The sequence below is a fragment of the Ammospiza caudacuta genome, chromosome Z (genome assembly GCF_027887145.1).
Source record: "Ammospiza caudacuta isolate bAmmCau1 chromosome Z, bAmmCau1.pri, whole genome shotgun sequence".
Lineage (NCBI taxonomy): Eukaryota > Metazoa > Chordata > Aves > Passeriformes > Passerellidae > Ammospiza > Ammospiza caudacuta.
The window spans coordinates 40735283-40757602 of record NC_080632.1 but is presented as its reverse complement, the minus strand read 5'-3'; the positions used below and the strand labels follow the sequence as shown (position 1 = coordinate 40757602).

At 37.2% G+C, this 22320-nt stretch overlaps 1 protein-coding gene across 1 annotated transcript in view; it reads right to left on the bottom strand.

The window, feature by feature from the left end:
• The window catches only part of KIAA2026 (KIAA2026 ortholog), a 45791-nt gene extending 25380 nt beyond the window's left edge, over positions 1-20411 (bottom strand). Inside the window, exons 1-5 of the mRNA XM_058823900.1 lie at positions 19861-20411; positions 17403-17603; positions 12969-14398; positions 5809-5885; positions 424-513 (exon numbers count right to left, since the gene is read on the bottom strand). Coding sequence (XP_058679883.1) covers positions 424-513; positions 5809-5885; positions 12969-14398; positions 17403-17603; positions 19861-20411 — 2349 coding nt within the window. The remainder of the gene's footprint in view (positions 1-423; positions 514-5808; positions 5886-12968; positions 14399-17402; positions 17604-19860) is intronic.
• Positions 20412-22320: the final 1909 nt, after the last annotated feature.

Below are 22320 nucleotides of genomic sequence, written 5' to 3'. Positions count from 1 at the left end.
TAACACATGCAAAAAAAAAATAATTATGAATTCTAGCTCAATAGAAATTCTGATCAACACTACATGGGCAGATATGAGAATTCTATCCTGTAATTATTTGTTGGTAAGAACTTATCCTCAGGGCAAAAGAGTCACATGGAGTTTAATGGAGATTAACTACTCATTTTAAGGTATTACCACTATGTATATTTTGTTTTGGCATGGATAAGTGCTAACACAGGTACTGAATTCATAAAAATATCATAAAAACATTGAGAACGGAGCATCCCACACAGGAAAGATTAAGATTACAGTCTCCAGGTATCAACCTTAGGAAGTTTTCATGCAGTTACTGAAGAGCATAAAAAATTGAGTTGACAGGCCTCAGCAAGTAACTGACACTGTTTCATATCAATACAAGAGAAAGCTTTTAATGTCACATACCGATTTCTTTTTAATGTCCTCCAGATCCTTGAGTTCATTCTCAATCTTTGTGATTAATTCCCTGAGTTCATCAAGATTAGTGCAAATAAGCTAAAAAACAAATGAACACAAACACTTGGTGATGTGGGACTTGCAAAATGTACATTGAAATTAAATAAAATTTAAAAGCACATTATTACTTAGTGCCACCATTTGATTTGTATTTTCTTATAGTATTTTTAAACATTAAAAAAAAACCCAAACAAAAATCAGAACTTGTTGAGAAAAGCAAAATCTCAGTAGAAAATTCTCTTATTCTTCAGACATAAACCATATTTCTACCTGCAAGCTTCCATTTCAAAATGTAGGTATTTTCTTAAAACTTCTGTGAATGACAACTACCAAATTTCTCTCAAGTACAGTGATGACTTAGAACAGTTTTGACTACCAAAAAATTCCCTGGCAAAATAAGTATACTAGCTTTGTAGTATGCTGTGTTTATAACATTTACACTTGGTACAACTTTTCCTGACCATAACTTTATATGCTTACACAAAGTATTCCATCCCTGGATATGTTCAAGAGGCATCTGGATCTGGTGATGTGGTTTAGAGGTTTCGGTGGACAGGGGTAGTGCTGGGTGGGCAGTCAGACTGGATGGTCTTGAAAGTCTCTTCCTACCTTGATGATTCTAAGGCAACCTAGTCATCTACCAAATCTACCTACTTTAAGTATTCTTTAAAAAAGTATTATATTATTCTAATTCTTGTCTTTAGAAATCAGCTTATTATATTTTTTTCTTTCAGAAAATGGATGCTATTTTCTTGAAAAAATTGTCAAACAAAGGTGATCTGTATATTTTGTCTTACCATCACCTAGGGCAAGTTAAGACTAAAAAAACTAGAAACTATTAAGATGTTAGGTTCTGTTGAATTATGTTATAATAAGACTTGCTTCTTCTGAACACCCTTAGGTGGAAACGTTTTCCTTACAAAACACACCCTCACAAAAATGTTTTTATCAAACAACTGCTAAGTATTTTTCCCAAATCAGTAGTTTATAACAACATATTTTTACTTCAAATTCAAGTGCAGTTTTAGATTTTCAGCAAATTCATGTTAGAAGCAGCACTTTTGCTAGTCACTACTAAAAAACTGAATTAACACTTTCAGCAAAGTAAATTTCAGAAACCTCAAGTGCACATGTGCCCTTATTTTCATAACATTGTGTACACTTGAAGCATTGAGGAAATTGAGTGACTTAAATCAAAGTTTACCATTTTTACATTTATCACGTTTAGAATAACAAATTAATAAGGAAATTGGCAGTGTCTTGCCACAGACCGTGCATACAAAATTTACTTGTGAGAGGTATCTCTCTTGAGCCAGAAAACAGAATGACTATGGGTAAGTCTATGGATAATTAGGTTCAAAATGCATGTCCTGCACCCGAAGGAGTCCCAGTTACCTAAATTATAAACTGAAGCCAAATACTGGCTGTGTCTGGCCTGTGAAGAAATCCATGACACTATATTGTTAAGCAAAAACGTACATCACAAAGTCCTTGACAAAAGTCAATGAAGGCAAGGATAAAGGTTTTCCCTCCACAACTATAATCAATTTTTTGACTATACACCTGACAATTCAGTTTACTAAAGTCTATTGTTGCTTTTTACTTTCTCCTACAAGACCAATCCAAACTACATCGATGTGAAAAACGCCAATAAATAAAAAATGCCAATAAATAAAGTTTAATTGCCTTGGGGCTGGGGGTGACGAGCAAGAGTAATCAAATCTCTAAGTGACAATTTTCATTAGATGAGAAGTACATTTGAGGATCTTAACTGTGTGTCAATTACCTACTGATAAAATAAGGAAGGTAACAGCAGCTGAGCTTGGAGGATTTATAGTCAAAATGAGTTTAGCGTTTTAAATACTCCAATACGGAACTGAAAAGCACTATAAAAAGGTTCAAGAAAAAATTTCAATTTTTTCATTCCAGTATGATTTGAGATGAGGAAATAAAGATGCACACTGACTGGGAAAAAGGTAATTCTGAAACTTCTCTCACATGGTTAGCATTTCCTATCTTAGAGAATGAAGCTAGTGTTTTGAAGGAAGGTTGAAAAGAACAATGATGAAAATAACAAAGTGTATTCTACTTTATACATTTTGATATGGATTCTAGATGCTATTTCTCCCAATGAGATTCTTATTTCAGTGTTCTTTGCTTATGGCTGGTAATTGGTGGAACCTAGCAGTACAATTTTCTGCAAAGAACATTTCCTTCTAATATGTTTTGTATGTTTTAATGGATAAGTTACATAAAGGCAAAAAAAAAAGATATTAATAATTTTGTCACATTTTGATAGCTTACTGGTAGTTTCACATATGGCTCTTGAAGAACACACCTTCTAATTACTTATCATGAAGAAAATAAGTGAAAGTGAAGTGAAGTGAAAAAGTGGTTGCATTTTGAATTATCAGAGAGAATGAAAGACTAGTTCCTATTCTCTAGAACACTACATGGTGGCTTAAAGATTCAGCCTGTAAATGTTTATATTAATCTCATTAGTTGTAGACATGTTAACTGCAACAAAAAAAACATCGCATACGGCACAGTACTTGCTACATAGAGACTCTTTTTCATAGGCAATAAGCATCCTGTTTTTCAATTCTATACCAATTATACTCCAATTGAAGTGGAAGATTCAGATATTCAGTAAAATTTCAAATTCAGCGTTCAACTTTCATGTTATGATGCAACCTCAGATCTCAGTAATCTCTCAAAGACTCTCATTGACTCCTAGGACTTCAAGGAAGAAAGACAAAAAAAATCTGCTCTGAACTTCCTAAGGGAAGACAGGGGGCTCAAGCTCCATTCCAACTTGGAACTCTCCTGTAATCAACTTATAAATGAACTCTTTAACATCATAGAACCCAGTGTATTCCCCAGATCATTGATGCTCCTTCCTTGCCCCCTTAACTTCAGACAAACTTTTTGCAGAATTTTAGTTCACTTCAACAGGGTCTCACGCTTTATTTCAAGTTATTTGTGTAATGACTGTTAATTATAATTGGTTTTCCTACAAAGCTGCCCTTTTATCACTGACATCTATATGTGGAAAATGTCCAGATAGCCCTCTTGGGATCTGCATTTAATATAGACCATAGATGATGAAACTGAAATTGTTAAAGACACACTGAAACAGAGCATGCATGTTCCTTTTCTCCTTACTTATCATACATGTAGGTCTATACAGCTATGAGTGAATGTACATGAGGTGAAAAGAGAAAAGACTAAGTGAAACACTGGTTACCAAACCTAAATGTACTCTGTAACTGGGAAAAAACTGCAAAACACTTTAGTGTCTCTTCTGTTCGGCACTATAACTACCATTAATTTCTTTAAAATGTTAATGAGCAACAGTAATAAGAAGCTCAGAATAATAAGCAAGAGACAACTCAATAACAATCTATGAAGCTGTAAACCCACTTCTCCAATAATTCTCAAAATATTAAAACCAAGACTGGGTTTTTGTGCATTTTTATTTGATAAAAAGAATTTAATTTGCATCTCCTTTTGATTTGAGTTTGTTTTGTTGTTTGCAGGGCTTTGGGGATTTTTTTCAAGCAGTCTTGAGCTATATATTATAAAAATGGTATTCTAAATGCTAGATTAAGTAGCACTATTACCTTCTGAATTTTCACTAATAATTGATTTTGATATGTGTCACTGCACATAATCAAACACTTATTAGTACTCTTTTACTCAGCTTTAAAGCCAAGTCACGATTTTCAGAAGATCTATACTTAAGTACAGAACCTAATCTTATAAACTGAAGTGTCTTCTGATTGGGTTTGTGGGTTTTTTACATTTGTAGGCTACAGGCACGTGAAACATATACTTCTTAATTTATTAACTTTCACTCCAAAAGAACTGATATATAGACACGAATAGCAAAATCCTTGTGATTATGCCCTACCATCACATCTCACAGGGCCTGTAAGCTCTAAGCTGTTTTACCAAATATTTAAAAAATATACTTGTGCCTTCAACTACTTACATAATTTCATAAAATTTGGCCATTTGTGTATGTGAGGAAAAATATATTGAAGCATAAATACAAGACTGCCAAAAGTCTTAGTATTATTCCAAACATAAAAGGTTTAATACTTGCAAATTTTTCTAACAGTCATACCTGTTGAATGAGCCAGGTTATGTTGTTAAAAAGCTCCCTAATAAGATTAAACTGCTCAACACTTTGAGCCTCGCCTAAAACAGATATGAGTCCTAGCTTTGATCAAAAGAGTCAGAAGTCTTTTGCCACATTTTAATATAAGGTTTTACAGAAGATAAGTATACATTTAGATAGATATACATATGTTTTATCCACTAAAGCTAAAAGGTTGGACTAAGTTTTAGATAGACTACTTAAATGCAGTTGTTTAATCATGCAAGAAATTATTTCTGAACTAACTGTATATATCCATGGCATGCAGACAAAGTGCTTGGGAAAAAAATTAGACACCTACCTGTTTTCTGGAGCTATTAGAAAACATTTTAGTCAACACCATTACAATATAGATAAAGAAAGTGTACACTTAAATATCAGTTATCTCTCAACATTGACTGTTACTACCCAATTTTAACACGAGAAATTCTACTAGCTCCATCAGAAACACACGATCATGATGAAACCAACTGTTTCAGGATGAGGGTATTACAAAATAGCCATGATTCAATGTCTGCTGGCCAAACTTGCCCAGATTGCTTTCTGAAGGAAAAAAAGAAAAAGATAGCCAAAGGAGAACTTCAATCCAAGCAGCCTTGCATACATAAAGAGCACTTTGAATTGAAGTACTGTAACACTTCTACTACAGTACCATAAAATGATATTAGCATAATTAATACTCTTTTTACTTTCTATCGCCTAAGAGGTCCTAGAGGCCTAGAAATCAATCACATGCTGATAAGGAATAACAGTTGCAAGCAGGGTAAGCACAGTTGCCTATAAAGTTTTTGCAAGTCCTACCCTTAACCAAGCCAGATTTCAATTCAAGAATCACATTGTCACACCTCATACAAAACCAAGTAATTTTAATCCAAACAGTTATATCTATCATAAAAATGTCTTAGTCCTAGTTTTTACAGGCTTTTTACTGTAACAGATATATCTGGGATCATAAACAATACTAAAAATAGTGTTTCAGCTGCACTTCATAAAAATGGTAAAATATTTTCTACCACAAGAAGGTGAAATGTATTTCCAAAAATATCAGTTTAAGCCTTAAAAAGTAGAAGAAGCTTCAGTGAGTATTTGCAAGGTCTCTATCAGAAACTAAAGGACTTATTTCATAGATATTCAGATTTCAAATGCTCAAAACAAAAAATAAAATAATTTACCTGAAATTCTGGTATGGTAGACTTTCTGATACCTTTCCTCTTCTTTGTGATTGCTTTTTTAGATAACGATTTTTTTCCTTGTAAGATTAAAAGAGAAAAGCTTCATAATGCTGTTCATTGTACTTTATTAATAAAACTAAATTACATACAGGCTTGTAAGTTAAACTGCAACTAACAGATGGTTTTCAGTCATGTAAACTTGATGAATCAGAACTAGACTCAGCAGAAGCAAGCATTGAGCAAGTATCTGTGTACTGCAATCTTTTGGGTGGAGGGGGAGGAAAAAAAAGAAGAAAAAAGCCTACTACATTTTCAATAATACAGCACCAAAAAATCTAAGTCATAAAAGTAACATTGACACCACTTTTCTGAAAGAAGTGAAGTCAAAAACTTAAGACACAAACATAAGAAATATAGCATCTTACCTGCAAGATTTGTTTCTTTAACACTCTAAAGAATTACACATTAGGATCTGGGATATCTGTATCTAATAGTAAAAAGATACCCAGAAAACACAAGTAGGACCTAGAAATCCCTGATTGAACATATTGAATTTACCCAAGGAAATTAGACTGCTTTGTTTTTTCTGCCTGTGGCGATACCTAACATTTTTAGAAGGCAAACAACTTTCTATAATGCACTTCACATACAGCTGTGCTATATATAAATGGATGTAACAAAAAATCTCTGTGAAGGCAAGGAAGTGCTTTACTGCCTACAGTAAAAGAGTTCACAAATCATACACAGTTCTCAAATCAAGTAGTTATGTCACTAAGCAAGACAGTGAAGTTTCTTATATGGTTATTTCTACATTCATATGGTAAATTCAAATAAGATCACCTTTAACTTGTTCACTCAGGCCAAAACCATCATTCTATCATTATCACTTGTTCACATTCAGGAGTACCAAACAGTAATTTAAAAGCTAATCAAAAAGAGAAGAAAATAGTAATTTAATGTGGAATTTGTTGTCAACTAGCATGACTGCAGGCACTTGGAAACCATACAAGCACAGGCAGATTCAATATTTAAATTAATGAAAATATTGCACTGAATCGTCTTCCTAACAGATGCTATAAGTGTGTGCAAATGTGTATGTACATACAAATATTCATAGATGCCTATGCATCTATAGTTCCAGTTTATTACACTGTGAGTTTCCTGTACATCTTACCTGACTCTGAAATAAATACACTTATGGGACAAGGCACAGGGCTTGAAGAATCTAGATCTGAAATTCCACATAAAATCAAACTATATTAAAATGAGTAAATCAACCTAGAAACTACCCATATCAAATATATTTTAAAATTTAAAGAGCCCTCAACTACCAAAAATAAATACTTACATATTTCACATTAGAGAACAAGTGATAAAACAGAGAAGCTTATTTACTAGAACAATAACCCAAACACTCTGACAATGGGCAAAACTGTCCACATTTTTCTTATATGCTTTATGAATACAGCTGCATTCTACTACTGAAAACAATGCTGTTCATTGAAAGAACTAAAGTAGATGCTTAGAAGCTTTCTTGACAAAATGACTCAAAAAGAAGTCTGGTCATATGGTGGCTCCTTGCTATAGCCCTTTTGTTATGTTATCTGGAAAGAAAATGAAAAGACAAAAAAAAAAGGCAGCTAGATTGTCTTGCTTCTTTATGAAAAGGAAAATTTTAATATGCTTAAAATAGAACTTTCATTTAATTTGAATACTCGCAACATATTTTACAACAAGTATTACTTGACTATTTTCCGCATCCAGTTGCATATGACATATGATGTAATGAAATTCAAGAAGTAATAGTTAAACAGAAATATTCTCTCTTTTCCCTAACATATTCTTATGAAACGGAGGAAAAGTTTTAGAAAGAGTTATCAATTATTAGAAACCCAAATTAAATAAACATTTCTTTCTTCACATCAGGATCTGAAAAGCATGAAGTAGGAAAGATTCAGAGTTACAGACAGACCAAGAATTAAAAGAAACCATCTAAAAGCATAAGAAAATGAGCTTTATTCATTAAATTATAAATAGAGTCTGACATATCATAAAGCATAGCTGTTGGAATATATGTACCAAAAGACCTACAGAATCGCTGGTAACTGCTGTGAGCTAAGCATGTATCTGTATAGAGCAACATCACAGTATTCTTCCATTTTTTGACACCAGATGTCCTATGGTGTAGGTGTTTTTTCATATCATGTATTAAAAATGTAAAAAAAACCCTTACACATACTTATACTATGGGAGGAAATTAATATATACAGCAAACTACTTACAGCAAATTCATCTTCTACCTCGGTAACACCCTTTTAAAATACAAAACTGATATTAGAAAGAAGTTGTAGTGGTAGTACTGATAATTCTCCCTTTTAGAAAAGCTTGTATCTGGTTTTCCAAAAATTATTTCTCAGCTTTAAACAATGGTAACAGAAACCAAATGTTTCCCAATTGGCAGTTATCTGTAATTCATATATATTACATAGGCGAAATAATTTTTAGTAAGTACATAAAAATCCAGTTTTGTGACCCGGAGGTGTTATATTCTGTGGCTATCCCCCTCAGCACCCAGACTTGCAACTTGTAATAAACTTACGTATCTTTTCTATGTAATTGGTTATAAACACCCAGCTGCTAATGCTGTCTTGGGACAACAAAATCACTGGTGAGAGGGAACTTCTCAAATCACTCACTGAGGTCTGCTAGAGATCTTTTGTCCATAATACTGGATGAAGAAATTATCTCAAAGACTTATATTAATTCCTGAGCAGATGAAGTAATATTTCTGACAGTAGTTAGATCACAGTGCATTTTGAAACACGATGCACTGTATCTTTCCGAGCATACTCAACATACAAATAAACTTAATTACTGACTAAAAGCAATCCATAAGAAAAACCTTAGAACCTTAGCATAACCTTACTAAACCTTAGTTAAATATTTATAAATTAAGAATCTCATACACATAATCTGCTTAGTTCACCTACTCAATTCAACACAGCCTACCTCCTGTCCACATTTAAAGATATTCCAGTGTAACTATACATTCACTAACAATTTACTGTGCCACAATCATTAATTATCACAATCATTATCACAGGAAGCCTACTTCCTGTCCACATTTAAAGATATTCCAGCGTAACTTTACATTCACAGTCATTTACTGTGCCACAATCATTAATTGTCTCCACACAGCCTTTTCCAAAAGGTTCCGTATCAGTTTGGTTTCAGTTCAGAGTGGAAGAGACTATGAGGCATCTCACCCCCAAGAGGAGTTCATAGGAAACCAACATTTTATTAACCAAGAACCCCTTAGCTAGGTCTGTGAAAATTCTTAGACATTAAACTTAAGTTCAGTAGGTCCAGGAGAAATCTGACTGCCACACGTTTTTCTTTCAGGCCTAAACAAATTCTACAGACACTGTCAGCAAATAGCAATTAACAAAGTAACATAACTAGGATCTGAACTCTAATTAAGACCATCCAAAAACCACACTAGGGAGATTAAATGCAACTAAAACATAAGCCATCTCAAGTTGGTCTTGCCATCTAAAGGTGAAGAAGGGGAAACAAAGAGATAATTCAGATCTGTTCTAGTAATGTTTTTGGCATAAAAATTAGACTAATAAAAGATGAAGTCCCACAAACGTTCTTGATGCTTGTAAATTACTTCAGCAAGAACAATATCATCTATAACTTTTTCGGCATTGGGATCAATGTGATTTGAAAACAGAAACATTTTTACAGATCTAGTAAAACTTTTTATTATGAACTATGGTATATGAGTTCTTATGGCTTCTCCTTGAAGAACAAAAGAAATGTCAATCCATGCTTCGAATTATAACGTGACAACACAGTGGAATTTTGAATAAAAACTTATCTTAAACATTTTTTTTATAAGACTGCAACTTTTTTCTTGGATATGGAGGAGGGTCTTGTTATTCCAGATGAAGGAACAGATGTTCTTAATATCAAACACTAACTCCGTAGTATTTGTCATGGTAGAATACAGTTAAGTTAGCCCTGTCCAATTGCAAGAATTTTTGGTTTTTTCACTAAATTCTAGCAGTAACTTTAGTGTTCTCAAATTAAACAACAGGCCCTGTTACCTCTCCATTAACAAATCTGTAAGACACTTTATGTCTTTCAGAGATTTGGCAACTACTGTATGTATTCTGTTTCCTTTTAATCTTCTATTCTTCTATCTTGCTCCCAACAGGTCTTCTTTACAAAATATAACATGATACACTCTGGAAAATGAAGCTCTATTATTATAGAGTTTTGAAGCTTCCATATTGACACAGCATACACTTTTATATAGTCAAATGAGCTAAGTCAGTCTGAACAAGTGCATTAATATTGCTGATTTACAGAACAACGTCCGAAACCCTATAAAACCTGAGTGGTACATACTTATGAAGACATGGCACTGAAGCTTAATGCATGGAGTACATTGTTACTTGCTGGAATATCTCACTTAATGTCTTCAACATGATCAACAGGCTGTTCCTTTGTCTACAGGTTAGACAACATGACAAAGTTTTTACAACACTAAAAAGTCTCCAGAAGACTTCTGAATATTAAACTCCCAAGGACAGTAAACCAGGCACTACAACACTGCTGACAGGCTGCTAAATTAATTTTTTTGAATTCATCCAAGCAATGCTTGACTTCATACACAAAATGTGATGGTACTCTAAAGAAATAAAATATATGTAGTAAAATGGACTTCAAGCAGGTAGACAGCCATGAATTTTCCAGAGCATGAGTATATGGTACAGAATTTATATCCAAGGTTCTTCTAAAATAATATGCTGTATTGGTGTTTTCTAGATCAACTGGAATAAAAAGAGATTCAATTTACATTTACTGCAACCTCTGCATCAGGCACATGACAGTTATTTCAAGCAGCCTCTGGTCCCTTCTACTTTCTCAACCCTAAAGTTGTTCTGAATTTCATCCAATCCCTGTTTCAAACATGCAATTGTAGGATTCTCATGCTCTTGCACAGTGCCTTGCACTGAAACTTATCTAACTCAGTAAGAAAATAACATTTAAAAATTCATGCATAGCATGCACTTGTTTACAGAACTGCTCTGTCTTTCCATAACATTCAGTACTACTCTGTCAATAATTGTGACACAGAACACTGCCACAATAATAACCATCACCTTGTTTCAAAAACATAGATTCAGTGCAGTGGTCACACCTTTTCATAACTTGTAAGAAAACTCTGTCACTATGGTAAAGGTCATAACATAGCTGTATTCTCCAGTAAGTTCTGCTCACAATATTTCTGTGAAGTTTTCAGATGGAAAAACTGCATGACCAGTCAATATTCACTATGGGTACCACTGCTACAGCAAATCAGGAATATGCAAATCATCTCAATAGAAACACAAACTGTGACTCAGTTACATTTAGCTGCCTAAGAGAACCAACAGCAGGAAAAAATAGTTTTGTTGAAAAGTACTCACTTTTACATTCCTGATGTTCTCTTCTACTTACTTTTAAAGAAGGTTTTAAGGAGTTATTATGACCAAGATCAGATTTAAGTCACGTGTCTTTGGGGACTCAGAACAAGCTTTACTAAATCACTTTTTCTGCTCTATATTGTAAGGGAACCTTTAAACAGAAGATTTAATTTCAGACAGTCTTTAAGAAATACTACTTAGCCCTTAACATTAGGAAACATTATAAAACAACAAGTTATTGTAACGAATTGGATCCAATCCTATCCATTTCAGCCTAGCAGCATAGGACTAATGGAGATTTAACAACCATAGGAAGAAAAGCACTTTATTGCAATGCTGTAAAGTTACTGCAAAATTTTCTCCAGCAAGGTCAAATGAAGAAGTAGTCAGAATAAGATGGGAAACGCATCAACATATCAGGCGATAAAGGATAACACTTCTCCAAACTAGAGTCCTTGTTTGCCATTTGGGTTGTTATTCAGTTTGCTTGGTTTTAAGAAGACTGAAAACAGTGACACATTTGGAGAGCTAAGTTACAAAGGCAAATGTAAAATACATTACTTTCCCTGAATACTACATATATTAACTTAAACTGCAACTCTTGAAACTTCTGTTTAGATGTGGGCAGTGAAATATTTTAAAAGGAGGAATTTGTGATTTAAATAGTAAGACAGTTATTTAGCTGTTATGTGCAAATATTTAGGATCTAAATATTACTTAGCTTTAAATTTTGACTTCTATCTACATGCACTGCCATCAGACCTTGGCTAGTTTCTTAATCTTTAGAACATATTTTGTGGTCACTCAGATTCTTGGTTTTGGTTTTCTGCTTTTCAGATGAAATCCAATATTTATCTGTCAGTCTACACTGTTATGAAAAGCACCCTGTCATTTCAAAAAATACAATGTTGGAAAGATTCTGCTAAAATCTAGCACAGATAGCTTAGCTCAGGACTCAAAAGGATTAAGCTTTTACATTGCTTCACGTGATATCAAAAATACTACAGCTACCCGAACAATTTGAACTTAAGGTTTTTGTACCTTTACAGTTTGCAAATACCTTTGAAACCTTCCAGTGAGTTAACTGTAATCTGGACTGTGTATCACTTACCTGAAACACTTAACCAGATGCTGCCCAATTCTGTAATAAAAATGTCATCAGCATAAATTCTGATGCTGATGCATCCTGATTGGATGGACCCAGGCCCACAGCCAAAGCAGTACCGTCTGGTGCACAGTTTCACTATGAATGACTTTAGATTCATCATCTCATGTAAATACTCTGTGATTCTTCATAATTTGGATAAGATAATATAAACCAGAAAATGGAGGAACATTTCCACAATTGCTATAAGATACCATAAAATGCTTTCAAGTGACACTCTCTGACGCTAACCAGTCAGCTACATTTATTGTCCTGAATATTTTTTGCAACAAATTAACTCTTGCAATTAATTTTGTTCTCTAAAGATACCTTCTGCAAATGAATCACAGTTTGATCAAACGATGTGTTATATGCTTGTGTTATCAGGCAGGTAACTTTGACTCTAAAGTTAGTATCCGAACTGTCTAATGCAATAAGGCTCTCCCTTTTCACAAAATAAAGACTTATCAACTAAAAAACAACTTAAAAAAACATCTGTATCCTCCTAATTTTTACTGTAAGCAAAAATGCCAACTTACCAGACTTGTGCTTCTTATGTTTTGCTTTCTTTTTAATTAAAAACAACTTGTTCTGGATCTCAGACTTAAAAGATTTGAATGGATGAAGATGAATCTCACGCTTTCTTTGCAAGTCATCAAGTTTTCTCTGCAGATTTTCATTTAGAATATCCTTCAACTTCTTTTTTTTCTTTTTCTTCTTTTTTGCTAGCATCTTATTTAGTTTCTTCTTATTTTGCAGTAAGGTCTCTAGCACCGTTTCTTCAGCAGATTCATGGTAATTTCTGCCTTGGTTTTCATTATAAGTGCCATTGACATGCATTTGGCAAGCTTTCAGTGTGTTCCCCTTGAATGGACTCAGCTCAGGTCTTACTCTGGACATTTCAGGGCAACCTTGTCCATTCTCCACATCTGTTATTTCTTTTGAGCTAGGGTGACCACTCATATCCACAATCTCTCCTGAAGTAATCAAATTCCTGAAGTTCTCTTTATAACAACCAGTTTTTTTGATGTCACACACTCTTGAGGCTTTTACTTCACAGTCAACCTTCATTTCATCTGTGGTGACTCTAAAGCCACTTAAACATGCTTTTTTTTCCGGACAGATAACAATGTCCATACTTTTCTCTCCTTCTGTCTTGGAATGCCACAGCAGCTCTCTCCCAGCAGAACTGACCTCCCCATTGCTTTTGTTTACATATTCATGTTTTACTCTTTCCAATTTAATACGTGGCACTTTTTTAACTTTGATGGGAAGAGATGGGAATTCAGGAGCCTGAAAAGGTTTTTGTTTGTAAATTCGAACATCTGCACCACAGAACTGTGGAAAGTGAACATATGCATTTTCCAAGCAGTCATAACCAAGAATTACTTCTCTGCATTCATGGATAGGCTGACCTAGCACCGCATCCTGAACATCCTTTTGTGTTTCATATACAAAGTCACAAAGACCTTTTAGCAGCCATACTTTTTGATAAAACGGTAGCTCATGAAATGGTTTTTCATCCAAGGGATTAACTTCTCCGAGAACTTTGAAAAACTGGGGACACAATCCAAGTTTTTCTGCAGCAGCATTAGGATTGTCAGTCTGCCCCACAACAGTATACCAGTGTTGCACTTTCTTTCTGAGTGCTGCCTCCCAAGTCCTATAGGAAAATGTAGGCCTGCGATGCAATGTAGGTCTGCGATGAGGAGGACTTAACAAAGAAGTCATTATTTTAGATAAAAAAACATTACACTGAGGCATCAGAAGACAACGTTCCAATTCATAGAATACTATTTCAGGTAAATTTAAAATCTGTTGGGCCAAGCAAAGAAAATGACCAATAGCTGGAATCTCCCACATTGTCTCCATCCTTGTAGGTGCTGCTTGAGCTAAAAGTGATTTTTCCCATTCTTCTATTTCTTTCTGACTCGCTTCTTCTGCTTCTTTTCTTTCTTGATCTCTCTGCCTATTAAAAGAAATTTCATGAAAATTCAGATGGTAAGTGAAAAAAAAAGAAATGAGAGAGGAAATAACCAGAACTACAGTATGTCAAACATACTTATCTCTAAGTTAAAAAGAGCACAGTAATACAGAAGTTTTACTTCAGTTTGTCTTACTTTGCAGTGCAGAATGCATCAACCAAAATGGGAAATTACTGTCACTTTTTTCTATTACCACTAGTTTTAAACGAAGTCCCAACATAACTCCCTACTCTTCTTATAATTTCCTCTGTTATTTAAGACAGCCAACACATATGACCAGCAAATTCCTTCTTACTTGCAACAGGTTTCTTGGTGGGGAGAGGAGACAATGACTAGATTTTATTTTGTTTTCCCAATTACCATGTCTAACCTACTTAGGTGTTGATTCACAGGTAAAAGGTCAGACACTGGAACTCGTAATGACAAGACACAGACAACTGTTTTAGTTAACAATAACTTGTTTTTACAAACTTACTTCTAAAATCAAAATAGGAAGTTACATACAGATTAACAATATTATACCTTATTCTAAAATAGGCCAAGATACTCCATATTTTTCATTGGATCCAGTTAATTCCATGCTAACACCCTCACAAAAAGCAAAATTGACTATATAAGCAAACTTCATTTCACAATTTCCTTAATTAAATTACTAACTTGCAGCTGGAATTCAGTTATTCAAATGTTTTAATGAACATGTCTGAAACCTATCTGAGGATCATGTTTTCAGAGATGAAAGACACAGAACTGCCTAAATAATTTAATTTTTATCTTATTTTTATTTCTATACAATATACATGAAGATATTTATTCATATGTTTGAGTATTTTAAATTTAATTTTATTTTTATTTAATTCTCATCATAAAATGCCTGTGTCTTATGAAAGTATCTAAACATCTAAAGCAAAGAATTACGTATAAACTTGGACTTCAACAGACAATTTCTTTATATATGGGCCTAAGTTTTATAGAAAGGCGCTTGCATTTACAGTCCTACTTTTCTGGGACTGAAAGTATGCAACTCTTAGACATTCTAAACTAAGATGCATTATGGCTACAAGCATAAATCACAGCTACAAGCACTTTGAGTCGCCCACTAGGTAGCCAGAAACGGAGTCCTTTTTTTATGTTCCTGATAACTCATTTTAAAGTTGGGTGAAGAGCAGATGCTGCCTGTCCAAATACAACTCATTCACCAGCACTGTGGTCTCCAACTAAAACACCCAAGGCTGCAGTCTTCCATACTGTTTAGAAAGTACCTCTTCTGTGCCAACCTCAGTGTATTAGATTTCTAAAGAAAACAAAAAAGTACCAGAATAACCATTTTCTCTTCTTAATACCATTAATACGTACTTTAGCAATAAGCCAAAAGTTTAGAAACTTGCAATACATTTTCAAATAAAAATAGCGTTGAAAGTATGTGCATTTATATGTGCATCACTTTGAAAATTTGTACACACTGTAAAATGTGATCTTCACTGGAAACGTGCAACTAACTCTACAGGCCTTCCAATTGCCAAGCCCTTTTCATGAAAGTGCTCAGTAAAGTTAATTCCAGAACATTTTTGGTGAGTTGAGAAACAATTGGTACAGAAAAGTCCAAATTACTTTAAAAACATGGTGCGATTAAGAAACAAAACTGAGAGAAGAAATTTGAAGCAAAATTACTTGGAGAGGTCAATAGACTCAAAGAAATATCAAACCAGCTATCTACTGACAGATTTTTTTTTTGCTTAATAAGTGGTACAGTGCAAAATTTTAGGGTGTAAAGAGACAAGTCAGATATGCGTTTTTTCTGTTATTGTGGAACATTCTGTAGAAACAACCATCTTCTGTCCAGGATCTGGGACTTTTGAGTATATCCAGAAACACGGACTTAATAGTTAATTACTACAGTTTTGCAGCAATGTACTTAAAACAGGTGTATGAAAGCGTAATTTTTATCTTGTTTGGTAAACTGTTCTACAGACTCTAGCAATGAATTAAAAATCCAATCAAAATATCCTTTTTCAAAACATTGTTATCAAGTTCTAGAACACAGAGTTGAGCAAAAATCAAGAGAATTTTACCAAACAAACAATAACCCTAGTGATCTTTGATTTTTTTTTTGTGGCAAAGTGTGGTTAGAAGATTAGTGAATTAGAAGAAAGTTCTACAGAGAAAAGTACTGTCTAACATTCAAGTCAGCCATATAGCCTCAAATCTGCTGAAAATGAAGACGACCTGCAAAATTAAAAGTGAGCTGGTCACATATGGGAAAAAGTCTACAAAGCTGTAAACTTTGAAAAAAGCTAGAAATATTTTGCTTCCTGAAGCAAATACTGTCTTACCATTGTGAGCCACGTTTAGACCCAGTAACACAAATTACTGTTAAAGTAAACAAACTTCAAAGCTTCATTTTCCTCAAAGTAAAACACATTAACATTAAACACTGCCTGGAATTATTTAGCTCTTAAATTTAAGAAGACCACAAAATTTCAGAGTTATTTACATGAACAATCTAAATTATTACCTAACTGACAAGCTGAAATGCTACATCAGTGAGGTAACAGCAGAGGCACTGGCAGACATGATTTGCTTCTGGCTATCAGTGAGAGAAGCAGTGACAAAATCATGGAATTAGACTGTATTTAATCATTCTGGTAGCTTCTTAGCTAATTATTGCATGAAAAACTGTCCAAGGATACATATCATAAACCATAACGCACTAGCAGGAAATTACTATGGATGCTTTCAGTTAATATTAGAAGTTTTGCTACACTAAATTAAGAGTAGCTGTAATTTAATTCAAAACTTAAATGACCTCAGCAATTTTTCAAGGAAGTGGTACTAATTTTTTGCTTTGTGGATGCACTGTATTGAAGCCATGAACTTGAGACCACAAAAGCACCACATTTATTTACCTGAAAAAGCCATAAGGAGCTAGCCTCTTTAGAAAACTAGGAAGACAACTATTTAAAACTAAAACTAAATAATTTTTCTTATTACCTCTTTTCCTCTTTTGCTCTCAGTTGCTCTTCTTGTCTTAGAACCTGAACCATCGCAGACTCAAACACACCCGTTGACAAACCTACTAAATTGCGAGGCATAGAACGACGTCTTGTAGAAATGCTTGCTGTTGTTTTTTCATCCTCCTGCCCATAGCATCCTCTAGATGTTACAGCTAATGATGTTTTCTCTCTTAAATGCCTAGAAGAAAAAAGCAAGCCAATTCACAACCATGAACTTCTGTACCAGTGACACCTCAATGCCTAGCCTACCAACCATGGATCAAGCATGCTTACTCAGAAAAAAAGCAGTTATTTTTTCCATTTTGAAAATTCCTTTACAAAATTTTAAACCAAGCACATTAATATGACCTATGTTTTCACATCAGTTAAAAACTGTATATTTACCACAAGTTCCCAAATATTATTTGGAGATGGAATTCTCTATCTTAGTCTACAAGTATTTGGAAAGAAAAAACTTCCACAAGACCTAAGATAAGCAAGTATCCTTTTTAGTAGATACCTAAAAATAGGGGGCTGGGTGGTGGGGTCTATTAGGGGAAGGGTTTGGGGATCTATTAGTTGGTTCAGGCTAGGGAAGCATAGGTTAAACACCGGTTTCTTCCTATTTTAAACTCCAAAACCTGAAAGACAAAACACTACAAATTTGTCTGCAAAGTTACATTTTTTCTTACGTTGTTTCAAAAGACTCCATTAAAACTTGTTTGAGTTTTTCACAACCTGTGAAAAGATTTGAGGGACAGAGGAGAAAAATCCAACCTCCATTTAACAGGAACCTCCATTCTAAGGTAATTTTCTGTGGCTTGTAGTATTCAGGTATTATACAACCACTATTGATTGATTCCCCTGAATCACTTGAAGGGGATCATTGACCTAAACACTACTCTGTAATAATATAAGAATGACTATTGCAAGAAGTAGCTCTTCAATTTCATTTTACAAATAAAAACTTCAAAAAAATTTTTCTAATTAAAAACTGTAAAAGAACTTTGAGACTTCTAGGTTCCGTAATCCTTCGTCCTTACAAGCGCTAGAAACTTTTATTAAGCTAATGCACACAGACATAATGAAAAAAACTTTACAAATCTCTGAAGAGTTAATACAAGACAAACTCACTATATACTGAGGCAGGATTATCTTCAGACAGTTCAATATTTCCTAATATTTATCTGAAAAAGACTGTCCATTAAATGGAAGAAAGACAAAAGCAATTTAATTTATTTTTTAGTAAATACCTATACTGCTATTTGACAACACAAAATCTTCCAAGTTGTATTTGGTTATTTATCTGCCAGCTGTAACTCTATTAAGCCAGGAATTTATTTTTTTAAAATCGGGTTTTACTTTAGCAAACTAGGAACATTCATGCCCCACTACGTTCAGCTCCTTCCCTTCTACCACCAGACTGTCCCAAAACTGCCGTTACACAGAAACAGTTTCAAAAATACTGTTGCTACAGCAGCACTGCATACATTCACTCTGCTTTCAGGTGACTTCTGCACCACTTTCCTGAAGTGTCCTTCCTACACGAACAACGTTCTTACCACCTCGCAGTTCACAATTACGTCACTAGCAAACATAATGCTGATGGACACACAGAGCTTTACATATTTCCCAACACTGTTCCTTCTTTACCTTCATCCTTCACCAAAAACACCTCTTGGTTTTCACATCCAGAATACTATGCCATTCAGAAGACCGGTGGGCTTTCCACTGTAAGAGGCCACCATGGTTTTCTGATAATGACTAAACTATGACCAGTTCAAGAGAAAGCACGTACTTCAGTTGTGATTAAAATTGCGCTTTCTACCATATAGCTCGAGAGCTTTCTATGTTTCAGCTGCTTTGGCTGATAAGAAAGCAGTCCCTGCCCAGGACTTACATTTCAACTTACTGCAATTTCCATTTTGCCATTTAAGACTATACTATGGCAAGCATTGTCTCTCATTTTATGATTATGATTACCATTTCAAAGCAGGTAACTTCGGCTTAGTATTTCATTCCTACGTATTTTAAAGGTGGTAAAAATGTCACAGATTGGAAAAAGAACAATTTCAAATAGCTAAATATTCATACAGAGTTTAGGCAGTTTTGCGACAGAATAAAATAAAGAAAGAAGCATTTGACATCTTGTGTAAACAAGTGTCCCTCCATGCTCACAAAAGGCTTCTTTCAGAATGAAAATCTTAGTCAGGAAATGCTGCGCTCTATTTGGCATTTTGAGGTTTGGAATTCCAAAGCATTTTGAATTAAGATTTGAATAGTTCCCCGTAGGAAACGTTAATCTTCATCAAAGTACTGAAAGTTCCAGGGTTCTTTCTGTTGGGCGGTTTTGTTCGACGCTTGTTCTCCTTTAACGGAATTTAAAGAAACACACGCTCCTGTTCTACTTCATGTAAAGAACACGCTGCACGGCCCCTATAGTTTCCTACACCTACCGGGATAGCAGCGCCAACTTCTGTTCCAGCATCATCTCCAGCTTCTGGGCCTGTTTGGAGAGCCAGTGATCCACACCGTGCAGCCGATAGCAAGTCTCCAGCATGAGCCGGAAGTCACACACGAAATCTGCTATCCCTGTGTACTGCCCACTGGAAAATTTCTCTTCCATTTTCAATAGCCATATTCCAGCGGGCATGTGCTGCAAGGACTGGCTGCTCTTACGGCCCAAGAGGGAGCCAGAGCCTTCTTCCCCGAAAAATGCCTGATCCGCGAGGGGCTTCAGGAACGGCGCCGTCAGAGGCCGGTACTTCTCCAGCAGGAACTCGCGCAGGATGCGGTACCCCTGCTGCAGCTCGGGACTCAGGCTCTGCTGCCAGGCAGTGTTCCCTCCCTCATCATCTGCCTCCTTCTCAGGCTCCTCCATCCCACTCTGAGGGGCCGAGGGCGGATCCGCCGGGAGGTCTCCGTCGGACTCCATGTCTCCCGCCCCAGGCTCGTTCTCCGGCACCTGCCGGGGACAGCGGCGCTGCACCTCGCCCGGCCGCCGCATCCGCATCGGGCTCACCTGCGCACACAGACACCGCTCAGCGCCCCGCCGGCTGGGTGGGCGGGACGCGGTCGCCGAGGGGGAGGTACCGACTGGGCTGGCGCGCGGCCCCGCCCGCCCGGGGACAGCGCCCTCGCCCTCAGGGCCCGCCCCCTTCTCCCCCCCCTTCTCCCCCCCCCGCCGCCGGCAGCACCGGCGCATCCCGCCCCCCGCGTGCGCCGTTCCCGCCGGGCCGGCCGGGACCTCCCTCCGCGCCGCGCGCGCGCTCCCGACAGGCAGGCGGCGCGTGCCGGCCCCGCGCGGCGTCCGTCGGGTAACGGGCGGCGCGCGCGGCAGGCGAGCAGAGGGGAGGGTGGGGGCGCGGGTGCCCCCCCCGACCGGGAAAGGACGCGGACCCTCTCACCCCAGCGCGCATGCGCGCGCCTAGCCGGCGGCGATGCGCCTGCAGTGTTGTCGGGCGCCGGGGTTGGATGTGACGTCATCAGAGGGCGCCCAGCTCGGAGCCGGTGGGGGCGACTTAGGGGCGGCCGCTCGTGTGCGCGGGGCCGGGCGGGGACTCGTGACGGGGGCGGAGCCTCGCAGAGAACCCTTCAGTGGAGGCGGGGGGGCGAGGGGGGTGGAGGCGGGGCGGGGGGGGAGGATGGGGCCTCCTCGCGGCGCTGGGGGCGGCGGCGGCTTCCCCGGCTCCGCAGGGCTCTGCTGCCGTGCTGCGGCGGCTGAGAGAAAACTGCCACCTAACGAGTCTGTCGTCTCCCGTCAGAGGTGTGCCACAAGTGTTCAGCCGCCGAAGCAAGGCAGCAGCTCACAAAAGCACTCAGTTCTACACTCGGTGCTGCCCGACTTGCCTTAGGAGCTGGTGCGTTGTGAGGGGAGGCTGCTTCTAACGACGCTGTCCTAGCCTCGGGTGCACTTGTGGTCCTCTCACGTGTGCCCTCACGTTTCCTCTAGTCCTCCTCACCCCTGCAAGAGATCCTGAGGGACCCCAGGGAGCTCCGCAGTTGTAATGGTCTGCACAGCGCTGCAAAGCACTTGGAGACACGCCTCTGTGCGTGGCTTTGGTTTTATGCTCTTCACTTTCCGAACTGTATGAAAAGCTGAGGGCACCCTGCTGAGGGGAATAGAGGGGAAGAGAAGGAATGTAAGGGAGCAGGACTCTACTTCTCTGCTTCTACATCTACCTCTGTAAGGGCATTCTTGTTCTTCAGAGATCACTCCAGAGACAGACCTTGCTCGTAGTGGTGTTCCTTTCATGGGTATAAATGCCTCCACACTGCAGGAAGGTGGACCTGCTTGGAAGGATCATTGTGCATTAAGACTGTAGTGATCCATGCAATAGCTAACCCAAGTGTAGCCACATGCAGGATGGCCTTCAGGTCTGTGTTCTGCTGTGTGTATCACACGGCCGCAGAATAAAGTCAAGCAGTACTCTGTTAGAATAGCCATGGGCAGCTCCCACACTGTAGTGGCATCTCTATGACCTTGCCTCTATCTAAAACTGCAGCCAGAAATCCTTATGCAAACATTCTCTCTGACAGTAGAAAGGATTAATAAAGTTGGGATTTTTAAAGGAAATCCTCTTATAGCTTGAACGACCATCATGGGATAACCTTTCCACAGACAGAGTCTTCATGATGCACCCTCATTACAGATCCATTTGATGCTGCACTGCTTATGGTTTGTGGGATCTGAAATGCTGTAAGATAACCATTCTCACTTTCCTTATAATGTTAACGCTAAGAAATTGCGTTTGAAATGATACTTCACAGAGTCTGAATCCCTTTCTTGTACCGGGACCATAAGGACCATTATGTCCTGTTGCAAAACAGAGGGAATGCTGTGTTGTGTTTTCTTTAATAACTGATCTCAGGAATAGTGTTCGTCTTGTCTAAGTCCCAGTCCAAGCTGAAGGTGG